Source organism: Aedes albopictus, chromosome 2 (assembly GCF_035046485.1).
Source record: "Aedes albopictus strain Foshan chromosome 2, AalbF5, whole genome shotgun sequence".
Taxonomy (NCBI): Eukaryota; Metazoa; Arthropoda; class Insecta; order Diptera; family Culicidae; genus Aedes; species Aedes albopictus.
In genome coordinates this window covers 74431858-74454944 of record NC_085137.1, presented here as the reverse complement: position 1 = coordinate 74454944, position 23087 = coordinate 74431858, and the positions used below count along the sequence as shown (strand labels likewise).

Below are 23087 nucleotides of genomic sequence, written 5' to 3'. Positions count from 1 at the left end.
TTGTAATTCAATAGGAACAAAATTTTTGTTTCTCACTATCCTAACATCTGAATGTCTATATGGGAAAATGCAGCAAAACGAAACAAACATAGCAAAAGACAAAATAAATAGACAATGTGTCTAGACCTAGTTACTCAATGGACAAGTACAAGAGGTACAAAGTACCGCTCAATGGACATTGATTTTTGTAACGTCGCCCAGGAATGTTTATTGCCATAAGAGCAGTTGCTCGCCGACGATACTTACTGATCTTGCACCGTTTCAGATGTAGCTCTTCGATGGGTACATTCAAGCTGGCCAGATTGATGAATGCCACCGACAGACTGGCCAGGTTGGAGTTCTCACAGCTGATGAAAATGCCATCGTCGGTTCCGCGAGTGCACACGCATGGGTAGATGAGTTTAGATCTGAAAGATTACGTGAAAGAAAAGTGGTTATCAGTTGTATTATTTACTCATGTTCTAAAATTCAAATGAAAAAAAAATGTAATAAGAATATTATGTTAATGGATTTTTTTTCTTTTTCTTGTATGTTTATCAGTATATAAATTCAAGCTTATAGTTAATAGTTATGCATGTAATGAGTTTCAAAAAGTTGATTTTTTAGCACGAGTCGTACATTTATCCAACGAGGCATGCCGAGTTGCATAAATACGAAGAGTGCTGAAAAAAAACGAGTTTTGCAACGAGTTCCATACAAAATTTTATGCAATGTTTTTTTCATTATACAACTCATTTGAGTTGCATAATGATCATAATGCAACCCAAATGAGTTGCATTATGAATATTATGCACCTATTTCTCATTATACAACTCATTTTAGTCGCATTATGAACCAGTTCGGAAAAATTTGGCCATTATAATATCAAAATGAGTCCTATATAATGGATATTATGATACTGAATAGCATATTAATAAAAACTGTTACAAGCCATTTTAGTGTAAAAGCATCCTAACTAAACCAAATCCTTCATTTAAGTAATGGCATCGATAATGATTTTTATAATCAAAAATGGCTTCATGCATAAATAGAATCAGTGTATTACCTAAGTAAATTTCATGGTTGCAGGGGAGTCTGAAAAGAGTGTTGGAGGGTGAAATTTCCACTTGCACGAATACACAATTATCGGAAGCAGTTTTCATTGCAGGAGCTTCAATGCTGAATTCAATTTGTTATTCATATTTTTTCTTAAATCTGGTGGCCGTCACAATGACTGCCTTGCAAATCGAAGGCATGGATCTTGTCATCCAAATAACACACACAGCACAGGATGTTACTCATTTCTTGCTCACTCGTTGTAGCATTATCAACTTTACGTGTTTTGTGGATGACGAGATTTATACTCTTGAAAATATGAGTCAAAAATACACTGGAGTTAAATGTGTTAAACAGAGTTTCTATAATAACCTGTGAGATTCTCAATATTTATGTTTTTTTTCATGTTTTTTTTCAAAATTTGTTGTAACGGTTGCAACTTTAATAATAACAAAAAAAATCTCTTCTATCAAACCCACTTGATTTTTCAATAATCTGCTACAGATCTTCTTAGAAAATTTTAATTTAATTCATTAAATTTTCATTTCATTGCTACAGATCTTCTTAGAAAATATTCGTTAAAATATTTAGAAAGAATCAGAAAAAAACTTCCGAAAAGCATATTTTACAAAACTTTGGTTAGCACTAAACTAACACAAAGCTTTCTGATGTCTTGAAAACTTCCCAATAAATTAAAAATAAAACTAAAAATCTATATATATACAGGGGATAGATAAAATGATCGGGACAGGCAAAATTTTCACTTTTCAAAAAAATTGCAAACAGCTGTAACTTTTCGAAAAGTGCATCAAATATTCTCACTGTAAGATAATCAACTAGTTGTGCACCAGTCAGTGGTCCAATTTTAAAGATGATCGGGCTATTCTGCACGAAGTTATTGAGATTCTAGAAAAAGGTATAAGTGCAATGAAATTTTGACTATTTATGACTTACACCGTGTCCAATAAGTTCTCATACAATATCAAATTGAATTCATTTCTCATCTGTAATTAGGATTTTCAAAGTAAGTTTATTTATTGAAAGGCCAACTAACATTGATCAAATACAGCATATGTTTTGGAATTAATTGTCCTTTATCCTTCTCTGCTGATCGCTTATGTGTCGTAAGTCGATTTCAGCTGGCACGCACGCCATTTCATTGGTATTTCGTCTCATTTTAACGGGTAAAGGTTTTAGGTTGAATCAAATTAGGTTCCTGTCCTCACCATTGCTAGTAGCAACTATGACCAGAAGAGAAAAAAATATAACATTCTGTATTGGTGAAGTACGAAGCCGTTTTATGTTGTACAAAATAAAACGTAAATTAAACAAAAATGTGCATCTACCTGTTTTAATTAAATTTGTTGTGTTAAAGAAGCATGGCTGCATATTATCTTATTGATTCACATTATTCTCACTTCTAAAACATGCTTGTGTTCCTATTGTGGTAAATTTTGTTCAAAATTTACGTTTTATGATGTTTATCTTTAATATAACGGTCATTTTCAAGGAAATCAGCCCAAGTTGAGCTTACTAGGAAATTTCTTACCATATCAGCACTAAAATTACTTAAAATTAACCTTAGTATATCCATTTGGTACAATACTGGGGATAAAAACTCAAAATTTAACCTTATGAACTCTATTTAGCTTGCGTGCCGGAGCAAACGGATTTCAGAAAACGGAAGTGTACTACTAGGCTTCTAAAAACAAACAAAAAATGTCGTTATTCTAAACCGTATGCTTTGCTTTATTGAATCAGTATTATCTTCTTCTTCTTCTTTATGGCTCTACGTCCCCACTGGGACTTGGCCTCCCTCGCTTCAACTTAGTGTTCTTTGCGCACTTCCACAGTTATTAATTGAAGGGCTTTCTTTGCCTGCCATTGCATGAATTTGTATATTGTGAGTCAAGTACAATGATACACTATGCCCAGGGAGTCGAGAAAAGTTTCCCGACCGGAACGGGAATCGAACCCGCCGTCTCCGGATTGGCGATCCATAGCCCTAACCACTAGGCTAACTGGAGACCCAGTATTATGTGGCCCTTTAATACATGCATTCACTTTGAAAATATGAATAACAGATGTGAAATTAAATTAAAATTTCTAAATTTGTATTTTGTATGAGAACTTATTGGACACGGTGTATATAATAAGCTCTGAAAAACGTGTGACTCAATTTGAAATTTTTAACATGCAATAAAGTTATAGAGATTTAATTTATTTTATGATTTTTTAGTAAATTGATCTATTTTCAATATGCATCCCATTACTCTTTTATTTTATTGCCGACTATGTTTATACTTTCCTTCAAAACATATTTATATTCAACTCATTTAGAGGGAATTTAAATGAACTATAAATAGTATCTTGAATTTTGAAACGATGTTGAAGTCTTGGATAATTTGATGTTTTATTAGAAAAATAATCTAATCATTATAATTTTCTTTGGCGGTTGAAATTCTATGTTTAGTCAAAGGCTTTTCAGAGCTCATAACTGGTTAAAATTTAATTGCATTCGGTTCATTGAATCCAGAGATATAACAGCTCAAAGTTGACTATTGGATAATTATTCCTTTTTTTAGAATCTTTTATAACTTCGTGCAGAATAGCCAGATCGTTTCCAAAATTGGACCACTTATACACAACTAGTTATTCATTTCACAGTAAAAATTTGAGAATATTTGGTGCACCTTTCAAAAAGTTACAGTTATTTGAAAATATTTTGATAAGTGAAAATTTTGCCTGTCCCGATCATTTTGGTTTAGAAGGGAAAAAAATCCCCTGTAATAAAAATAAGTTTGGAGTTTCTTTGAGGCAACAAAACTCAAGAACGGATGAACTGACCAGCATGACTCTTGCACGGTTCGGTTCGTATTCGTAGTGGCTGTGTTTATATGTACAAAAAGTTACGAAAATGAACTAGAAAAGTAAGAAAATTGAAAAATTATTGATTTTGATGAGCTGGGAAGAAAATCAGCACGATAAATGAAACCAATCTAGAGTGCGGTGCAGCACTGACCTCAACAGTTGTCAAATCTCTACATCTTGGCAAGACAAAGTTTGCTGGGACAGCATGTTCCCAATATGTAAAACTTTGAAATTGATTTATTGAAGAATCTGAGAATTGTGCTGGTCTAAGTGAAATTCAAAATGAATAATGTTAAAAAAAACGATTTTTTCATAAAATATCAAACAGATTTTAATGGAAACTAGCTGACCCCGGCAAACTTTGTCTTGCCTACTGCGTTTTTTGACGTTTCAAGTCTTTAGCTAAGTCCAAGTCCCCGTTCAAAATGTATGAAGAATCGATTTTCAAAAAAAAATTCAATTTGTCCATGTTTTATGCCTCATAAACCTTCCTTGGGTGAAAACTAACAGAACAAAACTAAGACGACCCAAATCGGGCCCTCCGTTCGCAAGTTATGCGCGGTCCCACGTATGCTACTACATTTATGTATATATATATATATATATATATATATATATATATATATATATATATATATATATATATATATATATATATATATATATATATATATATATATATATATATATAGATTTGAAGATATTTTTATGGAACTAAAAAAATACAGAAGAGATTGTAAGTGAAACCTTAAAAAACATAAATCAATAAATTATGCAAACAGACATTGGTCAAGTGTTCTGGGGTGTCCATCTGGGTCTACGGCTATGAGTATCTGGAGAAATCCAGAGATGATTCAAGAAGTTTCAGAGGACTATGTGAGTTCCAGGGGGTTTAGGAGAGGTTCCTGGGAAACTCAGGGGCTTCCAGGAGAACTTCAGAGGGGAAGAATTTCAAGGCGTTTCATAGAGATTCATGCGTCTTCAAGGCGGTTTCAAAGTGGTTACAAAGCGTTCCTTAGCTGGCATTTCGGTGAGTTACAGGGGGTTTCAAGAGGCTTCAGAGGGAATCCCGGGGGCTTCCGATGAGTTTTAGACGGTTTCAAAGCGTTTCGGAGGATTTTCATATGGTTTTGGGGCTCGGAACATGCAAAGAAGTTTAAAAGAAGTTTCCTTGAGTCTCATGTATTTCTAGGGTTTTCAATGTGTTTCAGGCGGTTTATTAGGGGTTTTAAGGAGAAATTGATAAAAAAATATGCACAGAAAAAAGTTTTGAATATTAGCAGGAGTGTAAATGGCTATTTCGTGTAAATCTGCTAACTTTAATCCTGCCTCTGCCATGAAATTAAATGGTTTATCATGCACACACAGTGTCCTATAAAAATCATGTAAGCTTATACCATTTTATTTTGTTGTCCATTATTTTCATTATTTTTCAACTCAAATAGTAAAAATTTACACGATATTCGCTCAAGCTCGCATAGATGCTACCGAGCCTGTCTCTGCTTGTATTGTTTACATCCGCCATATTGCCTTAAGGCCCCTTAGCGTGTCATCTCAAATTTCTTATTTGTTTCTTATTCCAAACAATCATCAAGCACGCTAGTAGTTATGTAGCCTTTCTACACCTATTCCATAAACAAACAAACAAAAATACCACCTCTTTGTCTCGGTACCACCAATGTAAACATTTCGAGAATATGAATCATTTGAAAGCAACTCCAGCAGTGTTTGCTGTAACAACAGTGCTGGCGGACCGCTTGGTGAAGATTTCGTAAATTATAATGCTTTGCTTATTTCACTGACAATTGTGGTAAAAAAGTAAAAAAAAAAGATCATCCCACAAATTATTTTTGATTTTATGACGCATAACCAATGGGTTTGACTTGACTTTTTGATTGATTTCGATCAACTTTATTGATGCTTTGGCCCGCAGGATCGACATCACTGCGTGCAATCCCAAGTAACAATTCCATTACTGATTGGTTTTGTTTGAATTTTATTAGGGTTTTATTACAGCAATGAGTAAAACTCACAGTTTTATGACTACTTTTATGAACACCATTGATCAAATGTTAAATAGTATACTTGAAGATATCCATATAGCCAGATTTTAAGAGTAAACAGTCTTAGATATGTAAATCTTCTGGCATTCATTATTACCACAATAAAACTGTTCAAACTCTCAAAAGATGCGAACCGTTCGATTAGTAACGACATCTGTTGGTGGTAAAGCAAAAACTACGACACTGCTAGGTTTATTGTGGTCATCATGAAAGTACTTGCTTTCGTTTTATTTTCGCTAATTGGTCGTCGCCATATTGAAGAATTAAAAATAGTTGATTTTGCTCAAATAAACAATGAATTGATAGTTCAGCGTCATTTCCATAACATGCTCACATAAATATACTCTCTCAGCTGAGTTTTCTTGTGATTCGAGATAGTTTTACTAAATTAACTAATTGATTTATTTCATTCCAAAATGATAATATTCACCAATTTCGAAGCGCATTAATTTTATGCCTCAATATTCACGGTAAAATTGAATGCGCATAAGCCTACCAACACAATAACTACTAAAATATTACTTTGAAATGATCGCTTTCTACTTACGAATGATATATCCTCCTGAACTTTACGTGCTATCGAAGAAGCTTCTCTGCATCTTGCGCTGTCATAGTTTTTGTTAAAGAAAAAAACAACAATCATCATAACCTCTTTTTTTCGAGAATTTAATGACATTGATGTAAAAAATATACATCCAAAAAGTGTCAAACCATGAAAACTTTTTTGAACGTTCAAAAAGTACTTATGTTTTAATAACTTGTGAAGCATTAATATATTGTTGATAAACGTTCAAAATTTCATTTAATTTGGATTCTGAGATATGAAAGTTCAAAAATAAGCTGTCTGAAAAATAGTGTTTTACGTAAACGGTTCTAGCTGCACGAAATATTAACCAATCGAGCTCAAATTTGTACCAATGATCTTGAGAATTTTTCATGCTCTCTATGAAAAGTTACAGCATGTTGAACTTTTTTGTGAGATAAAAAAAAAGTTGCCTATCACAAACATTTTGGCCACCCCCTGTAAATAAAAGTTGTGATGACGAAAGTGGTTTAATTATTCATCTACCTGAAAGTAAAGCGTCTGTGAAAGGTGACATAAGTTCAGTCCTCCTTGATCCACAGAATTTTTTTCTGCTTTATTGTCGTTTACTTCAGCAGCGAGGAGGGAGCAATTACACTAGCTTTAAACTTTACACGAAAAAGCTGACAGTAACCGTGTGATTTCTAGAGTTCGTGTAAGTTTGCGCTATTCTTCGCATTCCCTTTATATGCATTAGAACTAGTGGAAAAATACAAGGATTTTTCTAACTGTCTGTATAAGCCTATTAAGGTATAAAACTTATTCGTAATACAGCAAAAGATCACTAGTTCCGCTTGTAGATCGGTGACTAATACTCAAGGGAGCTCTTGGAGACTGTAAACAATTATTTAACTTGAGTGGACATAATTGCATGAAGCCATGGCCGTGCGCAGAAGGGAGAGACTGGGATTCAATTCCAAGTCCACGGCGAAATAGTCTCGTATGTTAACCATCACACCAGGTCTGCTCCCTCAGAACAGCCTATTCTGAAAAATATCAGATGGAATTAATGTTGTTGTTTAATTCTACATCAGTGTAACTTAAAAGAACAGTCTTCTATTGATATAAAGGGCAAATTTTCTATAAATATACCCAGTTAACCACTAAGCATTTGGATAAGCCGTAGAGCAGATCGTATTAAGCATTTGAAATGCTTGCTGTCCTACATAAGCATTTTAAATGCATAGCTGTCTTAAATTAGCATAAACTGTGCTTCTCAAAAGCTTTTGGCTGTTAATTGGAATTGCAACTGCTTGAGGTATTTTCGATTGGAAACATTCAGAATGCTTTTTAACTGCTCTTCAAATGCTAAGAGCAAAGAGTATGAAATGCTTGCTGTCCTACATAAACATTTTAAATGCAGCATAGCTGTTTTAAATTAGCATAAACTGTGCTTCTCAAAAGCTTTTGGCTGTTGATTGGAATTGCAACTGCTTGAGGTGTTTTCGCTTGGAAACATTCAGAATGCTTTTTAACTGCTCTTCAAATGCTAAAAGCAAAGAGTATGATGTTTGATAACGCATGTTGTCTCTTCTTACATAGCCTATGTCTCTGATGACATATTTGTACAACTGATTTGCTTATTCATTTTACCTTTGGATTAGATTGAGAACATGGCCATCGAACCATTACCATGTAACATTTCGTCGAAATGTATGTACTGATTCGGTTGATGCTTTGGTGGTTCATAAAATCATTCGGAACAGGGAAACATGTGCTAGATCGAAGAGGGAACGAAAAGCTTTGTGCACAGAAAACAAGTTTTGGGTGTTAGAACTGAATCTGCATATTCTTTATGATGATGAACCTAGGCTTGTTAATGGAACACCTCGTGTTAAATACTGTTCCTTTGAATTCCACTAAGAATTTGCATCCTTTGACAGATATGTATTTCGACCTCAAGTGTAAGGTCGTCTTCAGTGTCTTGTACTTGACTCGACTTACAGTAGAGGTCGAAATACGTATCTGTCAAAGGATGTAAATTTTTTGTGGAATTTAAAGGAACAGTACTTAAGGTGAATATAGAACGAAGCCACACCTTGAATTTTTGAGCTGAAAAGTTGATCGATTAGTCACCCGCTGGTGGTGACCAATCGATCAACTTTTCAGCTTAGTGCGATACTTGGTTCATCAGATTTGTGCTTTTGAAAATTTAAGGTGTGGCTTCGTTCTATATTCACCTTAACACGACTTTACTTATATTCTTTAGTGGTGCCTCGATTCCCGCTTCGAGTGATGCTCGTCATGTGTGTCGTGTCCGTTGTCTAGTGTTAAGTTTCGTTCAGTCTGTACAGCCTCTGACTGAAGACGGTGTCCGTTAAACCGTAAATTCATTTTATAATAAGTTTACAATAAAACAATTTGATTTAGCGTCACCCTATGAAAACTATGGGAAAATGCTCCAAATTTAGTCAATACAGTTTAAACGCTTTATCTTTTTTGTTTCAAATTTCTCATCAAAGTTGTCCAAGAACCATTTTTGGAGCTCAAAGAAACGAAAATTCAGACCTAAATACTTGAAGCATTTAAGACAATGACTATAACTTCGAAAGAAAAACCAAGTTCAAGGACACGGAAATTTTCCAATAAATAAACTTCTAATTTGTAGTAGCTTAACTTCAAAGAACGGACTATGATATTTAACTAATCCTGTTCCACTAAATCCCATCATCCCCTACATATAAGTATCTACTCAAACCCAATTATATCAATAAGATACTCACTTTTCCGGACAGGTATACTTGGGCCCCGGTGGAATGTACTCCGCGCTGGCGAACTCACTCACGCCGATGATAACGATGATAACGGAAGCCCACAACAAACCAACACCGGTGGTGGTGGTGGTTCGTCGCCGTCCGAGCATCATTGAACGATTGGATTCAAGACACTCCGTAGTCGTCGCCTTTGCTGCCACGATTAGCCAGTTTCCTGCTGATGTTTTTTTCCTTCTTTTACTCACTCGTTAATTCACTTTTTATTCGTATATCTTTCATATAATAACACCTCCACTTTGCACATTGATCGTAATATGTAGCAGCAGCCAGCAACAACCAGAAACACGCTGCTTAGCTTAGTCAGTCTCTCCTCCTAGTCTAGCTCATTTGCACTCGTGTCGTGGTACGGCAACCGGTCTTCTACGGTCGTCGTCGTCGCCTTCAGTCATGCAGCAAATCGGTGCGCCGACCTTCAAGATCATGCTCACTCACAGAAAGCAACGACTACCGCGTACCGATGCGGGGAATGGTTCCTTTTCATGCGTCGGTGGCGCTCTGTAGCGGAGAACAAAAACTATCTATTTCCTATAGCTGGCACATTATTAACAACAACAGGGTGTACGGCGGCGGAGTGGTGTGTACCATTCACTTTTAATCCGAACGGCATGCCACGTGGATTTGTGTTGTAGCGTATCTGAAAATTCTGCACACAGTGGCTAGTGAGGTGGATAATAATAGCCCGTAAATCTTGAGCGAAACCTTGATTTGTTCCGAATAGAATTGAATGAAATTGAAAGTAACGAACACTAGGTACAAAATAATTGTGGAACGTTGTTAGTGACTTGAGAGGGAGTGACTTGTGGGAGGAGTGGAAGCTGTATGTAAGTATCTATTACTATCTCAATGTAGAGTCACTAGGAACAACTCGAGAAAGAGATGAAATGCTGCTGGTTCGTGAATTTCATATTCTTCTACTAATGTTATGCAAGTAATCTTGCCAGAATTCCTCCGAAGCTTCTTTCAGGAAATACTCCAAATATTAATTCGTAAACACCCGGGACGATCTCTTTTGGCAGAAATGCAATATCTTCTTTGTTTCGAAACATTTTACCCTGGAGTTTTTTTTATAGGCAAGGGGAATAGTTGTGCTAAGAAATGCATGGTACCTCCCTCCTTTGCACCCTCCCTCCTTTTGCTGGTAGCCGAACATACGTGGCTTTTTTGTAATTTTTATAAATTCGACATGTTTTGCTCAAATTTCATCGTTTTGCTAATCATCAATAGTTTTCACTGATCCTTGACATGCAATCTATTACTACCTTTAATAGTCTATTGAAGTTTCGATGCCAGAGCTATTCTAAGGCCTCCAAAGTACTCCGAAGTTTGTGTCACAAATCCAACATTCTAAACCACATCTTCAGTGGCGTAGCAAGGGGGGGGGGGGGGGGCGGGGGGTGCGGTCCGCACCGGGCCCCCGAATTCAGGGGGCCTCCAAATCAGGGCAGGTCTAGTGTTATAAACCAACCCTGATTTGGGGGCCCTCTGAATTCGGGGGCTCAGTTTGAATAAAGTTCTGTGATTAGAGAAAGATTCCTATAAGTATAAGTTCAACACTTGCCGATCTGCTGATAGTTATGCAGGGGCCTCTTCGTTATGATCAAGAGATTTTGGAATGGGGAACACAGATGGCTATTTTGAAGTTCTATTATTAACAATTAAAAATGTATACACTTTATTCGTGTAGTTTTGTTTATATTAGTTTGATGACTACTCTTTGCACCTGCAGGAGCTCCAAAATACAATAAAAAATGTGTTCAAAATCAAAATTAAATTTTACGATATTCAGTACCGATATGGAAGTAAAATTCATGAGAATTATGAAAACATCCATGATATCCTAACCACAGAACCAAACAAAGCTCTTGATTTAGCTTAAGATAGCAGCTGAAATTCAGGGGCCCCATTCATCAAAATTAAGAACTGAACGCATTCAACGTCCTTGAAGGCTTTCTGTGGGAATTCCTTCGGGCAAGAATATCTTTTTACGATTTATCAGGCAGTTACTTCAAAGACTTCTACAAAAATTCCTCTAAGATTTACTTCAGAACATTTTTTAGGGATTGCTTAAAAAAATTTCTAAGCATTGGTTTACGAATCTTACAATGATTCCTTCAGGAACTCCTCCTAACATTTCTTCAGGAATTTCTTCAAAAAATTATTGAAAAATGCTTCAGGAATCCCTTTGAGATTTTTTTTGTACGAATTTCTTCAAGCAGTCGTTCAGAAATACCTCTTCGGAAACGATCATAAAGCCATTGAAGGATTATGTCATAATGCCCTTGAAGAAATCCTTTAGATGGACCATAAGAAATCTGTCCAAGTATGATTTTAGAGATTTCTTCAAGAAGGAATCTTGCAGGAGTTCCTCACTGAAAATATCATTTATGATTTTTTGAGATCATGATTGGAGCCATACCATACCTGGATGGATCCTTGGGAGATTTTCTAAAGAAATTTGCATGAATTCCCGAAGGAATCCTTGTAGAAATGTCTGTAGCATTTTTTTGTAGAAATTTCTAAAAAAAATCCTTGAAAAATCGCCTGGATGAATTCTAAGATGTGTTAGGAAAGAATCATTGGGTTGATTTTGGAGGTATATTTGATGATGTTCTGGAAGTATTTTTACAGAATTAGTAAAGAATTCCAAATTCTTTGGTGCAAATAAAAAAAAAACAGTCTTCAAAATAATTCCTACATATTTCCTTGGAGGAATTTCTGCAGGGAGAGGAAATGAGGAAATTTGTGCAGCAATACTTTGGGGATGAATGTGTTCATCTTTGTAGGGTTATCTGAAGAAAAACTGAAAAATCCATGAACGAATCTTTATTCGTAACTTGAAAACAATCCTTGGAGAAAAGATTTAATCTTTACTGGAATTTCTTGAAAGATTATTGAACGAATTTTGAAAGAGGACTTGAAAACATTGCCTAAGGAATCTTTGGATGATTTTGCTACAGCAATTATTAGAGAAATTTCTGAGGAAATCCCTGCAGGTATGACTAAAGAAATGCTTGAAAAAATTCTTAAGAAATCCTTGAAAGGACTTCAAAATCATATGAGGCAGTGCAAAATGTTCCCTTGAAGAAGTTTATAAAAAAACTCTTGAAGGAATTCCTAAAGTATTCCTCTAAAAAAATGCTGAAGAAAAATTGTGGGGTAGCTTCAAAAGAATCGTTAGTGGATATATTTAAGAAACTCTTTATGGAGTTCTTGGGATTACATAATACTGAAGAAATTTCTTCAGAAATGAAGGAGGAATTTCCTAAGGAATCGCTGTAGCAACTTTCGCAGGAAATCTTGGAGGAATTTGTAAAGAAGTCCTTGAAGTATTTCCCAGAAGAATCGTAAAAGATGTCCCAGAAAGAGTACTTGGAGCTCCGCACTTGAAAAAAAATGCTTGATGAAATCGTTAGAAACTTTCCTTAGAAGTTTCGTGAAGGAAATCCGGACGAAACTGGTGTTATCGCTAAAGAAACCCTTTAAGGCATCAATAGAAAAAAAATCTAATAAAAACCTTGGAAGAATTTCTAAATGATTCATTGAGGAATTCCAGTAGAATTTCTTGGAGGAATTCCTGTGAAAATTTTTACATTATTTATTAGAATTTCTGAAGTATTTTTATTTTTTTTTTTCAGTAACTAATTCGGAAACCCGTGTACAAATTCATTAAGGATCTTTAAACATTAATTTGGAAATTCATTCGGCAATTGCTCTGAAAATTTCCTTTGGCGATACTTTTGATTTATTGTTAGGCAATTCCTTTGGAAACTTCTTCAACTAATTCTCGGCAATGCTACAAAAATGGCTTCTGATTTTCATTTCTACGAACTTCTTCAGATTTTTATTTCAACGGAAATTTCGTTGGGAATTCCGTCTGCAGCTTTTCACTGATTTTTTTTCTTTTTTTGACAAACGCATTGAGAAAACCTCTGGTAATTACTTTCGGAATAAATTCAACTTTTTTTCTGGAAACTTGTATGCCAATCCCTACGGGAATTATTTGGGTAACTCGCCTGGCATTTTTTTGGTATTTTTTTTTGCAAGTTCTCTGTGAGTTGCCTGAAAAAAAATTTCGAATATCTTTTGGCGGAGTTTTTTTTTGGCTAATTATTGGGAAATGCTTTGATTGGATTTAATCCGAAAATTCCTATAAAACTATTCTTGGGGTTTTCTTTGCAAAAGTTTTTGAAAACTATTTCGGCACTTCCATCGAAATCTTTGAAAACTCTTTTGGAAATTTCTCGGCGATAATATTCGAAGTTGAATTAGATTATTATTTGTGAAAATATCTTTAACATCACTTTTTAAACTCTTTGGCCAGCTGCTTTGGAAATTTATCACGGGATTTTAGCAATTTCTTTGAAAGTTCCACCGGCAGTCCCTTTGCAAATATACCTCACAATTACATTTGTAATACTTTCAATAGTTCAATGTTGAAATTCATTCGATAGGCACTTTAAAATTTAATTAGTCGATTCGTTTGTAAATTTAAGTGACAACTTTTAAAAGCTTGTTTGTTATTACTTTTCTACGAGATACACTTTTGCAAAATAAAAAAAAATCAAAGAATTTACTAATAAAATTTCCAAAAAATTAAGATGATTACCAGAAGAGATCACAAACAATTTCCTAAAAATGTATGATGAAATTCCATTAGAATTTCTTGGGGGAATTTCTGTGAGAATTGAAAGAATTCTTATATTTTTTTATTTGAGTTTCTTAAGTATTCATTGGAGGAATTTATGAATCCTTGAATAGGCTTATTAAAGGAATTTCTAAAAATAAACTAGCAAAACACGCAATGCGTCCTCTGGAGGATTTCCTACAGAATTTCTTGGAGGAATTTGTGAAAGAATCTCCGGAAAACTCTTGCAGGAGTAATTGAATTAATACAAGAAGAAATCCTTGCATGAAAGGATCCCAAAAGATTTCTTGTACAAAATTATTTGTTAAATACCTGGGAAAATCAGTTTAAGAATGAATGAATGAAATCAATTAAAGAAATCTTAAGAGAATACTAACTTGAATAAAATCTGAAGTAATCTTCGGAGAAATTGCAGGAAAACTTATTGGATGAGCTACTGAAGAAATCTCTGGAAAAAATCCTGAAGGAAATTTGGGAGCAATTTCTACACGCTTCTTTGAAAGAATTCCTTTAGAATGTTGAATAACCTTAGAAAATCGATTCCTGGAAAAATCCCAAAAGTAATGGTAGAAGCTTTGGAGATGTTATTAAAAAATTAAGCAGAATGCTTTAAAATATTGATGAAACCTTCGCAGGAGTTTCTAACAAGATCCTTGTAGAAATTCTGACAGAATCTTGTGATAATTTCCAGGAGACTTTTTTTGAAGAAATATTTTAGAAATCCTTGGAAAAATAACCGTATGAATTCTTGAAGTGATTCCTGAAAAAATCCCGATGGATATCCTCTTTGAAATCTTAGCCTTGCATTAATTACTTAAAGGATGCTTCTAGGTATTCTTAAAGAACTCCTGCAGAAAGTGGCAAAATAGTCTTAGGAGGAATCCTTGGAGAGACTACTGGAGAAGTTATTTGTTTTGATAAGATAGGGCATCTGTTCTTTTACTATTTATATACGCTCCCATTTTCATACCACTCAAAATAAAGGAGTGAAGCGCTTTTTGTTCTGCTTCTTATTTTTGTATATTTGTTAAAAGTGAGCACGGATTATATAAAAAATAACGTAATAATTCTAGAGGAATCAATCATAAATTCTGGAGAAATTCCTGACTGAGATGTGTGATGGAAACTTAGAATTATTTTTCAAAAGGTTTCTTGGGAGAATTTTTAAGGAGTCTTATCAAAAAGCGGAATAGAAGTTTTTTGAAAAGTGCTAGGAATACTAGCAAAAATTGCTGAAGGAACTCTTGAGAAAACTCTTAGAGTTGATGGATATTGAAAGTCCAGAAGTATTTTTCGAAAGAATTCCTACAGAAGTCCTTCTAAAAGTTTAATTTAATTAATATAATTTATTTAATTCAATTTCTTCTGTAGGAATCCTTGGAGATTTTGTTTTATTATTATCCAATTGATTCTTTGGAAATTTCTAGGAGGAATTCTAGGATGAATCTCTTAGTAAAACCTTAGAGAAACTTCTTGAAGAATACTTTTGGAAAAAGGAATCTTTGGTGGGATCTCTGAAGTAATCCTAGGAAATAATTCTTAACAAATCTTAAAAAGGACGCCAAGATAAGTTATGAATGCTTGAGGAAATTCCAAGTTTAATTATTGTAGAAATATCTGATAAAGTTATTTGAGGGAATAACTGAGAAATGCTTGAAGAATACAGGGGATAGACAAAATGATCGGAACAGGCAAAATTATCACTTTTCAAAAAAAAAATTGCAAATAGCTGTAACTTTTCGAAAAGTGCATCAAATATTCTCAAATTTTCTCTGTAGGATGATGATAGTTGTGTATTAGTGGTCAATTTTTGGAAAAGATCAGGCTATTCTGCACGAAGTTATAAAGATTCTTGAAAAAAGGTATAATTATCCGATATCCAACTTTGAGCTGTTATATCTCTGGATTCAATGAACAAAATCCAAAGAAACTTTGACCATTTATGACTTATACAGGGTGTTAGGTTCCTGAGTGCAAACTTTTTAAAGGGTGATAGAGGACCATAAATGGTGAAAAAAATTGTTCTAGGCATATGGTCAAATCTCAACCGTTACGTAGTTATTGAACTCCCCATGTCTTTGACTCTTATTGCCTTAACTGGCTATAACTTGAAAATGGCCAAACTTATCGAAGTTTTTTCACCCTTATTCGAAAGATTATTGAATTTTCTATCAAATGGCATCTTTGAACCGATTGGTTTAGTTAACTAACAAAGTTTTCTAGAGCAAATAGCTTAAAAGTTGTGTGTTTTAATTTGTTTTTGTCAATTATCTTTGAAAAATGCGTAATAATTTAAAATTCTTTCTTTGGCAAAGTTGTGGCCCTTGTTCCACTCTACAATTCGTTCTTTGACATAAAACTTCTATCTCTTATCGTTTTCTTGAAATTTTGATTTTAACATCTCATTTCAGATCATAAATTAGCAACTGTCATGGAAAGCACTTTTTTGCACATTGTGCCGCACATTTTAATCAAAATTGCAAGAAAACGATAAGAGCTAGAAGTTTAGTGTCAAAGAACGAATTGTAGATTGTAATAGGGGCCACAACTTTGCCAAAGAAAGAATTTTAATTTATTACGCATGTTTCAAAGATAATTGACAAAAACCAATAAAAATACACTATTTTTAGCTATTTTGCGCTAGAAAACTTAGCTATTTAACTAAACCAATCGATTCAAAGATGCCATTTGATAGAAAATTCAATAATCTTTCCAATAAGGGTAAAAAAACTTCGATAAGTTTAACCATTTTCAAGTTATTGCCAGTTAAGGCAATAAGAGTCAAAAACATGGGAAGTTCAATAACTACGTAACGGTTGAGATTTGACCATATGCGTAGAACATTTTTTTCACCATTTATGGTCCTCTATCACCCTTTAAAAAGTTTGCACTCAGGAACCTAACACCCTGTATAATGAGCTCTGAAAAACGTTTGACTCAATTTGAAATTTTCAACAAGCAAACCAGTTATAGCGATTTAATTTATATTATGATTTTTTAGTAAATTGGTCTATTTTTAATATGCACCCCATTACTTTTTTAATTTATTGCCGGCTATGTTGTTACTTTTCTTCATTACATATTTATATTCAACTCAATTTGCGGAAGTTTAAATGAACTATAATAAGTATCCTGAATTTTGAAACGATGTTAAAATTTTGGATAATTTGGTGTTTTATTAGAAAAATAATCTAATCGTTATAATTCTCTTCCGCGTTGAGAATTCTATGTTGTGTCAAAGGTTTTCCAAAGCTCATTATATAAGTCATAATTGGTCGAAATTTCTTTGCATTCGGTTATTTCAATTCGGAGATATAACAGCTCAAAGTTGGCTATCAGATAATTACACCTTTTTCTAGAATCTTCATAACTTCGTGCAGAATAGCCCGATCTTTTCCAAAATTAGACCACTAATATACAATTAGTTGATCATCTCACATTAAAAATTTGAGAATGTTTGATTCACCTTTCGAAAAGTTACAGCTATTTGAAAAAAAATTGAGAAGTGAAAATTTTGCCTGTCCCGATCATTTCGTCTATCCCCTGTATATGGAGAAATATTTGACTTTCGTCGAAAATCACCAAAGGAATATTTAGAGGATTCCCTGGAAGAAACGGAAGAAGGTTTAAAGAAATTCTAGAAGGGCTTCTCTTCCTCTGAGGGGATCCAGATGTAATTTCTTGGAAGAATATCTGGTTTTGAATGAATCATTGGTGTTTTTTTGTAGTATTTTTCCTGGAACTTTTCAAGAATTCTTTAGATGATCTTCTAGATAAATCCTCAGAGACATAATTGATAGATACCTGAACTAATATTTCGAGACTTACTCGATGAAGCCTTTGCAAGAATCTTTTGAATTACTCTGTAGTACTTTTGAAAACATTCCTGAATGTCTCAGGTGAACCAGCCAAGGGGCTGAAAGCCTCATTAATAAAGCTAATAATAATATAATTCCTGAAGGAGCGTTTTTAGAGGAATACTGAATGACATCCTTGCACACAATGAGAGAAGGCTAGTCCCAAGCTTCATCTGTTGGTTCTTTGTGTAAATGCAGATGTCCTTGCAATAACAGAGGAGCAACCGCGGGCGGTCAATCATGCTCATGCTCATGCTCAATACTGAATGACATCCTTGCATTAACAACTTAAAAGATTCTTGAAGACAAATTATTCTTCAAGAAAGATTTCCCAAAGAAAAAGGTAACCCGAGTAGGTGGAAAAATCTGATGAATAGCATAATCAGTAATGATTGAATTGAATTACTGAAGAGCACAAACTGATATTGGTTTGATTGATATAAGAGGTAAAAGAACAGAAATGAGGGGGTATGAAGCAAAGGGGTGTAAGTGACAAAACCCCACTTTCGAGTAAATGAGGTTTAAAGTTTTTCACCAATTTTTCATCCCATATAAAATGTATGGAGTTGCAAAATCGACACAATTTTTTCCTATTCATTGTAATTTTTCCAAACATCGTAAAAACAAACTTAAAAAAGTTCCTGAAAGCTTGAAATCTGAAGAATTTTTTGATATGCTCAGCTCAAAATCGACACAATGGTCACTTATACCCCTTTGCATTTGGGCCCCTCAAATAATAGCAGAATCTTATATGGTGAACTACTCAATAATACATAGTTCGTTAAGATATTACAAGATCAAAAAAATAGCAGACAAGATTTGTCATTTTTTTCTAGAAAAAAATATCAGCATCCAGCATCGAACTTACGACCTTAGGTTTCACAGGCGGCGATGCTTACCACTCAACTGTGGCTCGCTGTTGTAAATAACATGGGAATAAGAGCATGTGGTTCTTCGTTTCAACAACTCAGAAAGGGACACATGGCATTTCACTAACATTGAGCCATCTCTTTGGGTGTATGTGTTCCATTTCGTGTAGAAGAGCTGAACTTGTTCTTAGAAATTTTCAGCTATTTCGGCAAGAACAAATACTGATATCATATCACTTTGAGCCATTCGTGCGATATTCATTAGATTTTTGATTAACACATATTCTCGTCTACCCGGGAGAGCAATCTTTGAAAGCCTTTTATAAGGACTATTTTGTGCAATTTTTAAATAATTTGTTAAAAACTTTTTCGGCATAATTCTTATAAAAAAAATCTTTCGCTACCGAAAAAAAACATGAAGAAATACAGTAAATAATATAAGATAGATAATGTTTAACCTTCCGTTGGCCATCACTGCAGTGCACTGCCAGCATCACTAGAATTCTTAGTACAAAATGCGAGATTTTTTCAATGTTTTGTACAAAATGCAACAGTGTGATCATTCGACAGTTAAATGTATAGATTTATCATTGTAAAATATGTACATATTATGAAATTTTCTGAGGGGCCTACCAATTTACTTCCGCACCGGGCCCCCAAATTCCTAGCTACGCCATTGCACATCTTATACACGATAAATGATCACAAAACATAGTCTACGGTACTCAAAAAGCCTCAAAGCACCCCTAGATGGTACATGAATTGGGTGATCTAGGTCATCCAAACTACTCTGGAATTCATTTTCTTAAGATCTACAACATCTCCCATCGTTTGTGCTTACTCTGTTCAAGAAATTTATTTATGTTGATGTCCGTTAGACCTCGCAATACCACGAGAAACTCGATGTTGCGGTAGATGGACATTCCGTGAAATACAAATGGTTTCCTATACACTTTGAAGTTTGGGTCACGATATCTACATACTGTTTCATTCTTTAATTGTAGACATTATTCGTGGAATGTAGTCTTTACTGTTGATGGAGCCTCAGTGCACAACTATAATGCTTTTGATACATTCATGGGGTATTCCAGGCTATCCAAACTATTCTGGAACTAGGACCTTCAAGGCCTACAGGCTCTACTCTTGTTTCTCTTGACTCTATCGGCATCATTCTTTCACATTGTGTCTGTCGCACCTCGTTATATCACGAGTATCTCTATGTTTTGCTATTTGGGTGTCCACTGGCATACATATGGATTCAATGTATTATGAAGCATGAGTAGCAATATCTGTAAAGTGCCCCACACAATGCATACGTTTGCGTGTGCGTGACAGTAGTTTGACACATTTCCCATGGGAAAACTGTCAAAAAAACGCAAACCTCGACGGAACGGACGCTATGTATTCCAGGCTTAAATCTTGCGATATTTTTATTATAGCGAATGCTTCCGGAAAATAATCAACGCTAATCCTAGAGCCTCAGAGTGCAATTCTGATAACTCAGCAACATTCATTTGGTGATCTAGGTCATCCACACTATTCTGGAATTAAGACCTTCAAGGTATACAAACTGTATTCTTGTATCTCTTTATTCAATCTATGTAATTCCTTAACGATTATTTCTGTTGAATCTCATAATTTTTTGAGTATTTATTTGCTATTTGTGTATCCACTGACATTCAAATGATGTTTATGGTATTCAAAAGTAGTTTGAGTTCTACCGACTGTAAAAACTTATATGGTAGGGAATCCTCCATAGACTCATCCTGGAATTCCTCCTGAGCTCCTCCAGGAATTCATCCAGGATTTCCCCCAACAAGTAATCAAGGGATTTCTTCAGGAAATCCTCTAGAGATTCTTCCACAAATTTATCCAAAGATTCCTCCATGAATTCTTCCAGAGATTACACAAGGAATTCCTCCAGGAAATTTCTCCGAGTAATTTCTGCAGAAATTCTTCCAGGATTTTTTTCAGGAATTACTATTAATTCATCTAGGAATTCAACAAGGGATTCCTTCAGTAATTGCTCCACGGTGTTGTTGTTCGTTGTTTTTATATTGTTCCAGGTGTTCCTCCAGGAATTCCTTCACAAATGCATCCCGGAATTCCTCCAGCAATTCCAACAGGGGTTTTTCCAGGAATCACAGGGATTCCTCCTGAATTTGTTCCAGAAATTCCATTAGTCATTCCTCAAGGAACTCCTCCAGGATATATTCCAGAAATTCCTCCAGCAAATACTCTAGAAATTTCTTCAGGAATTACCCCAGGAATTCCTTCAGGAATTTCTCCAGGAATTCCTACAAAAAATTACCAGGAACTCCATCAGGAATTTCTCCAGGAATAACTGCAAGAATTCCTACATGAACTGCTCCAGAAAATCCTTCGGAAACTCCTCTAAGAATTCCCCCAGGAAATTCTTTAAAAATTCTACATAAATTCTTCCAGAAAGTACTCCAGGAATTTCTCCAGGATTTTCTCCACAAATTTCTTCGTGGAATTCTGAAGAAATTCCTGGAAGTATTCTTGGAGGAATTCTTGGAGGAGCTCCTGAAAGAATTCTTCAAGGAATTTCAGGAGAAATTCCTAGAGAGTTTTTTGGTGGAATTCTTGAAAGAAGTCTTTCCGTCTGGAAATTCATGGAAGGGAACTCTGGATTCTTGACGGATGTCTTGGAGGAATTCCTGGAGGACTTCTTCGAGGATTTCTAGAAGGAATTCTTGGAGGCATTCCTAGGCGATTCCTATATTCATTTCTGGAGGAATTTCTGAACGATTTCTTGGAAGAACTCCTGAAGGAATTTATTGAAAAATCCCTGGAGGAATGTATAAAGGAATCCCTGGCCAAATTCTTGGAGGGGTTCTTGGCGGAATTTTTGTCAGAATTATTGGAGCAGCTCTTGAATAAATTCTTATTAGAATTGCTTGGAGGCACTCTTAGCAGAAGTTTTGGAGAAAAATCTGGAGAAATTCATAGAAAAATTCCTGGAGGATTTTTTGGAGAAATTTTCGAAGAAATTTTTGGAGCAATTCTTGGAGTAATCCTTGAGAAATTCTTGGATGCTTTTTGAGGAATTCACGAAGAAATTTCTGGAGGATTTTTTGTATGTATTATTAAAGGAATTTATAGCAAAAAGCCCTGGAGGTATTTCTGACGAAATTCCTGAAGGAATTCTTGGCAGAAGTCTTAAAGGGACCTCTGGTGGGGACTTTTCTAGAGAAATTCCTGGAGGGATTTTTGGAAGAATTCTAGGCAGATGTCTTGGAAGAATTCCTGGATGTCTTTTTGGAGAAATTCCTTGAAGAATTTTTGATGAAATTCCTGGAGATATTATAAGAAGAGGGCGGTCTCCAGTTAGCCCAGTGGTTAAGGCTATGGATCGCCAATCCGGAGACGGCGGGCTCGATTCCCGTTCAATCCGGGAAAAAATTCTCGACTCCCTGGGCATAGTGTATCATTGTACTTGTCTCACGATATACAAATTCATGCAATGGCAGGCAAAGGAAGCCCTTCAATTAATAACTGTGGAAATGCTCAAAGAACACTAAGTTGATGCGTGGCAGGCCAAGTTCCAGTGGGGACGTAGAGCCATAAAGAAGAAGAATTATAAGAGGAATTCCTGGACGAATTTCTGGAGGACTTTCTGAAGGAATTTAAGGAGTATTTTCATCAGAGAGAACTTCTGGAGGATACCCTGGCGGAATTCCAAGAAAAATCCATTGAGGAATTGAAGTAATTTCGGGAGGAATTTTTGGCGTACTTCCTTAATGTTTTTGGTGGTATTTTAGAGGAAATCCCTGAAGGAATTCTCGGAAGAATTCTTAGAGTAATCCCAGAAGTATTTTCTTGAGGAATTTTTAAAGGTTCCCTTCCTTCGGGGTATTCATGGAGGAATTTCTGGAGTAATTCATGACAAAAATTCTTAAAAAATCCTTGGGGAAATTCCTGGAAGAATTCTTTGAGGAATTCCTGAAGAATTTCCTGAAGTAATTTCTGTAGAAATTTGTTTAAAAATTTCTTCACGAACTCCAGGAGGAATTTCTGGAGAAATGCCTGAAAGTAATCTCGGATAAATCGGAGGATTTCCTGTAAGTTTCTGGAGAAATTCTTTGAAGAATTTCTGGAGAAATTACTAGAGCGATTTATGGAGAACTTCCTAGATGAATTCTTGGAGGAATTGCTGGAGGAATGCTTTGAAAATTTCTTGGTAGATGTCTTGGAGGAATTCCTGGAGAAATTCTTGGAGGAATACCTAGAGGGATTCTTTGAACTATTCTTGGCAGATTTTTTAGAGGAATTTCTGGAGAAATTTCTGGTGGAGTTCTTGACGGAATTCTTGTAGAAATTCCGAGACGGATTCTTGTATGGATATCTGGTAGAATTCTTGTAGGAA

At 35.0% G+C, this 23087-nt stretch overlaps 1 protein-coding gene across 7 annotated transcripts in view; it reads right to left on the bottom strand.

Annotated features, from left to right (window-relative positions):
• Positions 1–23087, bottom strand: part of LOC109427577 (toll-like receptor 6) — a 67047-nt gene that overhangs the window by 29101 nt on the left and 14859 nt on the right. For 2 of the 7 annotated variants that reach the window (XM_062849948.1, XM_062849944.1), the window contains 2 exons: positions 9276–9840; positions 247–407 (listed from right to left, as the gene is read on the bottom strand). In XM_062849948.1, coding sequence (XP_062705932.1) covers positions 247–407; positions 9276–9418 — 304 coding nt within the window. In that variant the 5' untranslated portion in view covers positions 9419–9840. Of the gene's footprint in view, positions 1–246; positions 408–9275; positions 9858–23087 lie in introns of all 7 variants that reach the window. The other 5 variants (XM_062849949.1, XM_029871567.2, XM_062849945.1 and 2 more) reach the window with 4 other exon arrangements.